The sequence below is a fragment of the Pithys albifrons genome, chromosome 20 (assembly GCF_047495875.1).
Source record: "Pithys albifrons albifrons isolate INPA30051 chromosome 20, PitAlb_v1, whole genome shotgun sequence".
Taxonomy (NCBI): domain Eukaryota; kingdom Metazoa; phylum Chordata; class Aves; order Passeriformes; family Thamnophilidae; genus Pithys; species Pithys albifrons.
Genome location: NC_092477.1, coordinates 9,352,335 through 9,364,371, shown reverse-complemented (window position 1 = coordinate 9,364,371; position 12,037 = coordinate 9,352,335). Strand labels below are relative to the sequence as shown.

At 48.3% G+C, this 12,037-nt stretch overlaps 1 protein-coding gene across 1 annotated transcript in view; it reads left to right on the top strand.

Moving 5' to 3' along the window:
• Window positions 1-10,999, top strand: part of DDX31 (DEAD-box helicase 31) — a 46,720-nt gene extending 35,721 nt beyond the window's left edge. The window contains exons 19-20 of the mRNA XM_071574109.1: window positions 1,283-1,463; window positions 10,581-10,999. Of these exons, the coding sequence (XP_071430210.1) occupies window positions 1,283-1,463; window positions 10,581-10,719 (320 nt within the window). The 3' untranslated portion in view covers window positions 10,720-10,999. The remainder of the gene's footprint in view (window positions 1-1,282; window positions 1,464-10,580) is intronic.
• Window positions 11,000-12,037: the final 1,038 nt, after the last annotated feature.

The following is a 12,037-nucleotide window of genomic DNA, read 5'->3' as shown; positions in this document are numbered from 1 at the left end:
TTTGAGAGATTTGAGCTGGTTTATAAGGCCTCAGAAGGATGGCCTTTAGATGAGACACCGAGCCAGAGTATTTGGAATTTAGTATTCTCTTTTTTGGGAAAACACAGGTCTCTTGGTGCTCAGGTGCCTCTGAAGGAGGAGTGTTGTGAAATTGGGAAGAAGGTGCAAAAAACTCAATCTTTTCTTCTCATCGATTGGGAAAAGGAGTTCGCTTTGCTCAGTAAACAGAGCTTTGATGGATTCCCTGGGTCCTTCCAGGAGCTGATCTGCTAAAATGACATTTTTATTACTGTTCATAAACTCCAATCTCCGGCTGCTGCCAGGAGATTAGACATAAGCTGTGGGCAAACTTGCTGGTCCGGTGGCTCAACAGGCAAGGGCGGGAGAGGTGAGAGTTTAGAGCTTGCTGCTGTCAGGAGTGAGAGGCAGAGAAAGATGCAGGTGCTGCTTGGAGCGAGGGCTGGGGGGACACAGGAGGTTTAGCAAGCAGAGGAGCAGCAGGGGATTGAAGGGAGGCATTTTCTGAGCTGTAGAGTTTCCTTGCTGAGAGTCCCTCTATTCCCAGAGCAGAGAGGACAGCCTGGGTGTAGTGAGTGTTCTGGGGAGGAGCAGAGGTAGTGTTCATATTAGTGGATGATTGTCTTTAGAGCAATGAGCCCTGAGGGAAGGGCATTACAGGAATATAAAGATGTGAAGGGAAATTTGCACACAGTTCTATTATTTTTCCCTTTTGAGAAGGTGAGCTCTGTTCTCAGTGTGCTGATGAGTCAGGAAATCCATCCGGCTCTCAGATATTTATAAGGGACTAGCTGGTAACTGGTGAAAAATGCATGGACTACTGGGACTCTAATATCAGAGGAGCCTTCCTGTGCCATCTCCGTGCTTCTCTTTCCCTCTCTTCATCCCTGCATCTCTATTCCCTCTCTCCCCTTACCTGTAGCCATTGGATGTCAATGACTGTTGTGAGATGTGCTACAAACATCACCTTTCAGGGCTGAAGGGGCCTCCTGGCAGGAGGCAAACCCGATGCAATTTAATGTGCCTTTGTTTCAGCTCCTGACACCTCTCCAGCACCTCCCTTCTCCTTTTGGGATTGTCCTATTACTATGCAACCTTCACAGATTTTTAACATGCCAACCTTTTCTACCAGCTGCTGACCAGAAGGTGTCCCAAAGGACAAGACCAATGTCCTTTCAGCTGGAACAGCTGAATCTTTAAGTGTATATATATAAAAATGCAGTAGCAAACAGAATTAACTCTCTCTCTTTTACCTTCCCCTCAGCACTGCAGTCTTTCCTTTGTGCCTACACCACCTATCCCAGGAACCTCAAGCACATCTTCCACATTAAGTCTCTCCACCTGGGTCACGTGGCCAAGAGCTTTGGCCTGAGAGATGCCCCCCAGAACCTGACTGCTCTTCCAGCTGCAGGATCAAAGAAGAAAACCAAACCAAAACCAAAAAGGTAAGCCAAGCTGATGTTCCTGAGCCAGGGAACACCACATGGCACACACTGTGGTGTGCTTTGCTTATCAAGGTGGTTGTGCCTCCTCCAGCAATTGAGTGTAAATCAAAAGGCAGATTTGTTGGTAGAAATGATCCTTCTACAGACCTCTGCTTTGCTCCCTGTAGATTTGAGTAGTTCTGGCAAAAGCATTTCTGCAAAATCATGTGGGATCCCTCCCAGGAAGAACCCGCAGCAAACACAGAGCTGGAGCTCTGTCTCCTTTGGTGTGTGCTCAGGGCTGCTCCAGGTGCTCCTGTTCTGTGTAAGGAACTGGAGATTCCCCTGATGGAGGAGCAGAGCCCTGAATCCTCTTCTGTGCTTCAAAGGGAGCTGAAGATGCTCAGTACTTGTGATCCTGACAACTCTGAGTTGGTTCCACAGGACAGATAATCCTGACACTGCCATGTTAAGGACTTGCTGTCTTCCCTTATGGAATGACAGGGTGGGAACCTCTGGCTTTCCAGTAAAATCACTGCAATAATTCAAAGGAGGCAAATCTTTTTTCCTTATCAGCATCAGTTGTGGCTCTTTCCATGTAATTGTGTCTACAACCTCTGTTAGCAAACGTTAGCTGTGCAATTACAGCACTAATCCACATAATTGTTCCTGGGCTGGCCACATCTCCTGCACATGTACATATCTTGTGGAAAAAAATGCAAAGGGAAGGGATTTAAAAATAAAAAGTTGGAGCCTGCATTGTCCTGCTTTCCAAAGCCACCAGGGACAGGCCACTGCTCTGCCTCCTGCTCCAGCTGACCCTCCTCAGCAGATGGGCAACAGGATGGGAATGCCCCTGTGAGCAGGGGATTTAAGGGAGCTTTATTTCAGGAAGAATAGCCTGATTAGCTGATAAAGAGCATGTAAGATGGTATGGGGTGGGCTTTGATGTCTTGCTGGCCCAGCAGGGTGTCAAGCTATGACTGACAGTAGCGTGTCACAGGATTACTTGGCCTGTAACAAAGCCTCTCTCTGTTCCTATGATGTCGCTGCTCTGTTAGAGCTACTTTTTCTCTTGTTACAAACCTCTTTTAGAAGGGGTTCCTCCTCCCCAAGTCTTCATCCCATTATAGCACAGACAAGCTCAAGATACAGTAGTTAGTTTATGCACAGGACGTGTGGGGTTGGGGGATGTGGAGGTGTTGGAACAAATGGTCTGAGAGTGATTTGAAAGCTCATTTGCACGTGGATCATATAATTGCAGCTCAGGGAAAGTGGGCAGACTTTGCACGGGTTCCTCAGAGCCCCAGCCTTCAAATCCAGGAGCATCTGGGAAGTTAAGCCAGAGTTGTGATGTGCAACAATTGTTCCTGCCTGTGAAACTTGTTTCTGACCAACTTCCTCTGTGTGTGCTTAAAAAAAGAAAAAAAAAGGGAGAGGATATATTAGTATTTATAGGGTAGTTTAGAGAAAGTGAATATAAATTCAAATTCAGTCTCCACTAACATAAATCCAATGTAGTGCAGTAATTTAGAGAATTGCTTTTGATTTCACGCTGACAAAGCAGACAGCAAAATTCAGCCTGCCATTTAGGAGGCAAATGTTTTTTAATTGTAAAATGCAAGGCTTGAAATTATAACAGCAGAGTCTCAGAGCAATCTTTTTAATTATATTTCTCACGTGATGCTGTGAGTGTTGGTTGTCGTATTACACATTGTCTGCCAACACCCGATACTTGTTTTTGATCAGGCTGCTCACTAAAGCCTCATCTCTCAGCACCTGCCTAGAGAATAAAGAACAGGCAGTCCAGGGTGAAAGTGGGGTAAAGGCAATCATTAAATGTTTCCTTAAGAGGACAAAGAAAACTTTTCATTTCTTTTGAAGTCTCCTTTTGTGCTTTGCACCTCCTTCAAGAGCTGCTTGGGGAAGGTGAGACAAGTCCGAGGGAGCAGCCAGGTGTGTGATGTTTCAGTGCTGAAATGTGGGGGCAGCCCTCTCCTGAATGCCCATGCAAACTTCCATGTATTTTTAAAAGCTCTTTGTGCCAACCAGCTGCCCCCTTTGCCGAAGTGGCTCTTGCAAAACCAGCTCTGAGGATGGAAAAATAATTGCTCGTGATGATTCTGAAAGTTGAAATGCTGTGTTTGGGTGAGAGATGAGCACACGAACCAGATACTGTGTATTGAGTTACAGCACATCAGCTCAGTGAGTGTCTGGGCTCGTGCTCCTGCTGCAGGGTGGCTGCAGGGAAGCTGATCCCACTGCCATGGAGGGATTAGCTGTCCCTCACTCACTGCAGAGCTCCAGAGTGCAGGGGAAGTCACTGACACACCAAATAGACTTGTCTTTTGAGTCCTCCACAATGCAGATGCCAAAGGCCTATTGCCATTCCACCATGCATCCCTGTGCTGCTTTGGATCAGTGGGCTCTTATGGGATTCTGTGGCAGGTGATGGTCTGTTCTCTCCTTTTGAACTCAGGAAGGTGTGTCCCCCCCGAGGGTTCCACTGCAGTCAGGAGTTGCAACTTAATTTGCCTTCTTTGTGAATTCAAGCCATTACAAAGACAGATGAATCTTTAGGTTCAGTAGAATCTGTGGAACTCCTTGCTGCAGGAACCTCTGATGCCATAAATGCTCAGAAAGATTGAATTTATTATGACAATTTATTAGTTGCTACAGCATGTGCAGAAAGTGATATAAAAACTAAGGTGAAAATCCCCTCATGCTTCAGAGTGTAAGTCCAACCCTTAACTAAAGTGGGACCAAGAAAAGGTGTCCAGGGGACTTCTGTTTGAGGGCATTGATGTTACAGAGCCATTGCTCTGAATATGGAGATCAGCAGGGCCTGAAGGTTTTGGCTGCAAGATCATTGTGTTAATTCATTCTTCAGCATTTAGTGGCCAGATAGAATTAGACAACTCCTGGGAAATACACCTTGTAACCCTGTGTGTCCTCCTTTGCATGGCCAAAAGGCAGCAAAGGGTGGAAACCCAGAGCCTTTTACCTTCTCTCCCAGCTCAAATCCTTGATTCAACTTTTGAACATCTTGGCACTGACAATTATGGCAAGACTGATACAGGGTTTGTGGCTGGAGGCTGCAGCTGGGCCTCCCTGCACAGCAATTCTCTAATCATTAGAAGCAGTTTGCCTGCCAGTTTTTACCTGCACATTTAGAGCTTTCCTAATATCACTTAATTAGTCAAAATGCAAGTTTGGAATTCTGCCCACTGGGAGTTTCCCTTGGTTTGGGGCAGTCTGCTGCAGAAAGGCAGAGTGGAGCTCAGGTAAGAGTGTGTTCCATGGGCTGGAGTGCAGATGGATCCAAAGATTAGAGACGTGGCTGCTGTGAAAGGAAACATCACCATCACTCTTCATTAAGGCAGTTCAGGGACACAGATGAGTCCTGTTTACCACATCATGATGTTATAAAAAAGTCCTGTTATGAAATTAAAGTTTTATAGTTGTAAAACCCATCTGATTGTTATCTGCACTCAGCAATGCCCTTTATTACTGTCCTGCTCCACCGTGGCCACAGCACTGAGCCTTTGCTCCATCTCTGAGCAAGTTAATAGTGCTGCAAAACCTCTGTGCCGTGTGGTATGCACCAAAACCTGTTCTCTCTCTGTAATTGAAATATATTCTGTCCTCTAGACTGGGAAAGAGCCTGACAGAAGCAAGAATCCTGGGAGCTTCCCCTTCTCCCAGTGCTGCTTTTGTCCTTTCTCCATGGGGTGAAGACCAAGGGATGGCAGTGAAAGTGAAACGGGGGTTTTGCCTCTTTCTTTGTAGCTGAAACACAGTTGAGTTGGACAGGGCAAGGTGGGCTTTGCTGTTCAGCACATCCTGGCATGAAGGCCACGGTGCTCTGGGTGTTCTGGAACAGGCTTGGTGCTCATTCTGCCTGGGTAATAATTTTCCTCGATCTTCTCAAGCCTCAGCTGGTAACAGAGGACCTGGGCCATCTGTTGACCTGTCGAGAGCAGTGTAGGATTGCTGATGGATTTCTTGCCCCCACTCTGCAAAAACAACAGCAGAAAACCCAACCCAAACAGGGTTGCATGGGCTGCAGATGGTTCATCCAACACTGTAAGTAGAAAAAGCAGGTGTTGCAGCAGCCTTGGCCCAGAGGTAACCCAGCTCTGGTGCTGGCACGGTGTCAAGGAGCTGTTGGAGATGCTGTCAGGCAGATTGATGGTGCCATCCAGGTTGAAATGTTCTCTGATAAATGAAACAGCCCACTCCTGTCTCCTCCAAAGGCACACCATGAGCTCTGGGGCTGTGCGTCAGAACCTGCTGCTCCTTCTCCCTCAGCTGGAGCAACTGGGGAGCCTTTGGTTGCTGCAGATGCTGCAGGTTGGTTAAAGGTCACCACACTTGCTGCACTGCATTGCAGCAGCATCTCACACAGCTCCAGACAAAGGACAGGCAGCAATGCCAACCAGGTTGAGGGAGACACCTCTGGCAACAAGCTCACTCAGGTAAAAAGATGAGCAGAGGCATCTTCTGAGCCAGTGAAGGATACTCAAGGAACCATTCATGTCTGGGTGCCACTGCTGTGGCATGAAGGAGGTTTTGGCTTGCAGATGTGCCAGTGGGACACACTTACTGGGATTTTGAAATGAACTTGAAAAATGGTGTCATACATGTTTTCTTGTTGTTACCAGGTCCCTGCACACCAAAATATTCAAGTCTCCACATCCAGGATCATGGTTTGCATGTTGTAACAAATGCAATCCAACTAAATCACCTGGTGAAACTTGATCATTCTCATGATCTACTCAGGAATGTTTGGGAGATGAATGGGAGATTATATAGAGACAGAAGAGTTTGTGTGTGCTTTTCTTCCTCTTTCCTCTGTGCTTTGGAGCTGTCCGCAACCTCTCAGCTTTGTGGAACATCCTCAGAGCTTAGTTCAGTGTTTGTTTGCCACAGCACAGTCCCTGTTACTCTGCTGTGCTGTTGCTGGTGATCGTGGAATTCAGTGAATGGTGACTTTGGAGCTCACAAAGCCACAGATCACCCAGGGTGTGTGGAGGTCTCAAACTGAGTGTTTTAAGGTGATGCCTGTAAGTTGGATGGCACTTTTGTGGTCAGTTGGTATTGTGTGGCAGAGCAGAAGACAGATGGAGACAGCAGAGAGGATTTCAGGCTTGGCATCTGTGCTATTTTCACCTCTTGTGGTTTTGGGTCTTTTTTCCCCATGATGTGAAAAAATACCTTGAATCTCTTCTGATAGTCTCGAGCAAAGGAAAGAGTTCTGAGTCAAAGGGCAGGAGAGCCAGGAAAAGGAGACCAGTCCAAGTCATTCAGGTTTCCTCTGAGGTGAAGGGTTGGGCAACACCAGCATCCCTGAGGCTGCTGTGGCTCCTGAGTGGGCTGGGAAAGGGAGCAGAGACTGAGAATAGCTCTGCAGGTGCAGGCAGAAGGAAACTGGAGCAGAGGAAAGAAACATTTTACTCTTTCATTCACTGGACACCTTTTCTTCCAAATGCTCCTCTCCTGCCTTTTCATCATTTAGTGGTGTACTTAGCAAGATTCATGAGTTTCTCATGTTTAAAGAGTAAATAAATTCATTCCTCCAGTTTTCTGAAGGAGGACAGAGCTTTTTTTTTTTTCTTTAAACTCTGTCTCTGGCCTGGTCTTTTCCAGGCTTTCAGGATCTAACAAAGTCATCTGGGGACAGTTCCTCTGTTTCTGTGTTGTCTCTCTGCTGAGGCTCTTGGTACCAGCTTTTGTGAGGTTGCAACTTAATTACAGATGTGCACAGGCAGCTCTAAACCTGAGTCTTTATTCCTTCCTCTGTCCTCACGAGGAGAGAGGAGCTTTCTCAGGCCATGCCAAGCTCTCTTCCTTCCCCTCCTCGCTGTGTGAAGCACCTTTGTCTCCCCTTGGTAATGATGTGATTACATTTGGGCTGATCTGGTTTTTGCCCTGTACCTGGAACATAAAGCCCAAAGCAGTGCTTGGGTCAAGGGTTAAGGCTTACAAATGAAGGGATGATTGAAGGGATTGAAGTTAGAAAATGGTCCTAACTCATCTCTGCTGGCTCCTCTGAGTGCTTACTAATTCCCAGCTGTCCTTTGTGGGAGTCCTGATATCCCATATCTGGTGTAAAGGAGTAGTCCAGTGGTGCTGCTGCCTGGAATCCCATCTGTGTCAGCACCTGACCCACAACGTGCTGCACAGAACACAGAGAAGTCAAACTGCTCATGTCCAAGGACAGGTTCTTTCTAACCCTCATGTTGAGGCTGTTTCACTTTCTGACTTGTGACTGTTCCTGTCTCATTTCCCCCCAACTAATAAAACTCAGGATTTTCTCTTCCGTTTGAACGCTCCTTTAAGCCCTGCTGAAATCTTGGCACTGTAGACCTTTGGGAATGGGTCAGTCATTAGAGAATCTTTTTTCCCCTGTGACTTCCCAGTAGCTGCACTGGTTTGTAGTTCCCCACCCAAAGACTGCTGTGTTTGGAGGGAGGGATTTAAAGGGCTGGGGGTTTCTCTGCCCGTTATCAACATGATGTGTTCTCATTAGGGCTCAATATGATATCCAGACAGGAGATCACAGCAAGAGATGCTGACAATCCATGTGTTTATCCAGTGATGGGAACATGGGTTCTGTCTGTGTTGCAAATGCATCTTATATTTACAGCCTTTCTGGGAAGCTTTTTGCCACAGTGTCACCACACAGCTCTCCTACATTAACATCACTCCAGCCTTCCACAGCAGGGAGAGCACAGCCATTCCGGGCTGGGAGGTGGGAGAAGGGACATGGAAGCCAAAGAGATCAAATACCTTGCCCAGGGATGCTGAGGGGGTGAGTAGGAAGGTCTTGGTGTGTTCTCCTGGGCTTTGCCTCATAACCACAGGGCACCTTTCCTCGCCACTGTTACCTGGGCTGCTCTGGCTGAGCCCGAGACTGTCACCAGCTGAGCAGAGAGGGGAATTCACAGGTCTGCAGCAGGACTGAGGATCCAGCCAGGGCTCCTGACCTGGTGCACTCTTCCTGGTGAGCTGTCACTGCAGGCTGGTGCTGTTGCCTGTAGCTCTTCCATCTCGTGGTTAAACGGGGCCTTGACAGCTGCTTTTCTTCTCTCAGCAATCAGGTTCCATAGCACAGCTCCATCGATTTTCGTGGCCCCGGGTTAGAGGGAGAAACCTCCCTTTTCCCTGCATCCCTGCTTTTCTGTGTGCAGCTGATCACCTCAGCAGGGGGTATTGATTTACTAATTGGGCAGCGATTTCACCTGATTGATAATAAAGTGTTGGACAACCTCCCTGCTGAGCTGCAGCTCAGCCCCGCAGCTACTGGTGGATTCCTTGTCCTTCTGCAGCAGGTAGTTCCCTGTTGTTAAGTAAACTGGTCTGTTGCTTGGTAACCCTGGAATTACTGTAGTTAATGCTTGGAGACACAAGCAAAGTGTCAAATAGAAACTTCATCCAGGGATGGAGGGGCTGAGCAGAGGATACACTTGCACTGCCAGGGCTTTGCAGCAGGGCTGGGCTGGTGGAGGGCACACCTTGGCCTGGTGCTGTGTGTGCACCCACAGGCTCTCTCTGTACTACAACAGCCACTTTGGAGGTGTTTCTGTCCTTCTGCCTTGGTTTCTGTGAGTTAAATCCTGTGGTGAGGTGGGTCTGATTCCTCTGGCACATCCAGTCTCCAGCTCTTCTGTGAATGCAGAGCTTGACTGTGTGATCAGTGTGAGAATGGAGGCTACACTGAGCATAGCAGTGTCTTCTCACCTGTGAATTCCAGGCTTTCTCTTCTAGGAGGAACTTCCAGTGGTGACCATCACACCATCCTTTGTGTGATTCTGATCCATCCTTCCAAACCCACACCAGCCATGAAACCTACACAGGGGTGCAAAACAAGGTGTGAAAAGAAGGCAAGGAAATGCCTCAGACAGCCAAGAGTTGGCTTCCCTTGCCTTCTTTGTGCGTTTGGCCTAATAAATGGGTTGATCTGCTCCTGCAGCCCAAAGTGCTTCCTTCTCCTGCAATCCCCTGTGTGGGTTTGGACTGCTGAGGGAACCTTGAGGCAGTGCTATAAGGTGTCAACTTTTAGGATTGGTGTGGATGTGGGGCTGCTCTTCAACTCCTTGTTGCTTAGAGGGACAGATTGATTTCTGTTCACTTCTCTGGAAATAAGTACTTGAGATCTGTTACAGGTCCTTATTAGGACCAGTTGCTCAGAGAGATGCACCCTGGAGGTGTCCAAGGCCAGGTTGGACGGGGTTTGGAGAAACCTGTTCTACAGAAGGTGTTCCTGCCCATGGCAGGGGGTTGGAACAAGATGAGCTTTAAGGTCCCTTCCAATCCAAACCATTCTGTGATTATAAAGAGGAGAGTATCCAATGACTGTGGACTCCCTATTGTGCCCAGGACCATGGGAACATGGCAGGGACCAACAGGTCCTGCACACAAGAGGTCACAGATGCAGTAAGTGAGGACAGGATTTGCCCAAGGTTATAGAGCAGGACAGTGGCAGAACTCGTGGTGGGAAGATGCTGAGTGGATTTTTATATTTATAGCTGGGAGTTTAGGGCTACAGGGAGATCCATGTTGGAGGTCAGGGGCTGGGCAGAATGCAGCCACCCTTGCAAAAGGCAGTCTCTGGAGACGTGGCTGTGAGGTGCATGTGATGGCTGCAGGACACTGCAAGAAAAGGCTCTGTTGGGTTCACACTCCTGACATTTCAGTTTTTTCCCTTGTTTGCAGGGTTTGTGTTCCCAGGCTCTGGATTTAAGCTCTGTTTATAAACTGTTTCCATTGTTCAGTGTCATGAGGCTGTTTGGGTTTTTTATTATTCTGATAATTTTCAAACTGCTGTGTCACTTCATTCATCAGCCTTCAACACATACCCTTCCTCCTTCTCCCCACCACCCCTGCAGGAGCATTTGTACAGAACAAAGGCTTGCTTTTAAAAACGGCACGATATTTTGCCACCTTTGTGAAAACCTGTCACAACAATCTCTAATTTTGCATGAGACAGAATTTCAAATCAAGCCTCAAGAAAAGGAAGCTGTTCCTTCGCTAATGCGCAAATGTCACTCCTCGGTGCTGCTCCGGTGGGTCCCACCCAGCAGGGAGAAGGGAGCTAATCCCTCTGCTCTTCCCTCTGCTCTTCCCTCTGCCCAGGGCTGACCTGCTCAGGAGGAGCCACGGCAGACGTCGCCTGGCTGAGATGCTGCGCTCGGAGTATTCCAGTGGGATGGACACCAAGGTCAAGAGGAAGAAAAAGCGGAGGAAACCTGGCAAGCAGCAGACTCCAACATAAGCCAGGACCTTCCAGCCACTGGCTGTAAAACCTGCTGGAGTGCCTCAGCCGGGGGTCAGGGTGACCTGCCCAACCAGCTGAGGAGGGTTTCCATCTATCAGGCAAATGTGGGAGGGATCTTGGGGATCGTGGCCTCCTCCCCTTCATTCCACAGCTCCAAATGGAATCGAATCCAGGCGTGTCCTGTTGTACAGCTGCAATTAAATGTGGCGTCCTGAAGGTGGGCTGTGTTTCTAAGGTGTTTCTTTGCAAGAAAAATAAAAAGAAAAGGTTAAATATGGTTTGCAGAGAAATGTGATGTCTGTGTAACATGAAAGTGAGACAACTGTGGTCAGACAGGAGCTGCTTTTCTGTTTATAAAGACCTGTAGGAACACTCCACGATCCCTTCACTTGCTGTTTTCAGCCAGATAAACAGTCGTGGCAGGGGAGGTGTCCCAGGAATGAAGAGGAGAGGCTGCCCTTGCCCTGTCACTGTAAAGGGGCACTTCTGTCTGAGGCAACAAGGCCACATTGCTGCCACCTCCTCTCCTCGTCCTCTGTGCACTGGGGCAAGGTCTGTCCCTAGTCAGGAATTGCCACCTGTAATGATGGAAATGGAAGGATTGTGGAAACTCTTCAGTGTAATGACACATGGTCCCTTTGGGGCAGAGCTCATGGGCACAAAACTTCCTGTCAAAAGCCCTGAGTTTGGGAACAAACATTGTCACTGTGGGAAGGAGCCAGTGTGGAATCAATCCAGCAATCTCCAAAGCTCTCCTTGCCTGCAGCACATTGTCACACCTCATTATAGAACGCAGAGGGTGTATGGAATGTCTCACCTCTCTGAACATTAAAGCTTTTGCAGGCTCTTGCTAACACTTGCCAGAAGTAACCCAACCTTTTGGGGTCCTCTGCCTTGCCTGGGCCTGTTTTGAGCACACCCCAAGCTGATGGATTTCACTTCTTGCTTTTCCCATTTGCCACCCACCTTGCTGTCCTCAGAGGACGGGGACACTGAGGAAAGGGGGCAGGAGGGCACTTGTTTGTCACTGCCCGGTGTGTGACATGAAACCCCAACTCCCCTCTGAGCTGGTGAGGTGGTGGGGAGAGCAGGTGCCCCCCAAAGCCTGCAGACTGCCCAGCTGCCCCAAGTGACCACCCACCTCCCTCTGCTCCTCACTCTGCTCCTTCCAGCACCTCCTGTAACACAAACACCAGGCAGTGCACAGGTGAAAACAGTGCAAACACTGCCAAAACACAACTTTCTGCCACCTGCATGTGTATTCCTTGAGGAAAGGGATGAGGAAGAGCAGCCCATCCACGACCCAAGCCAGGCA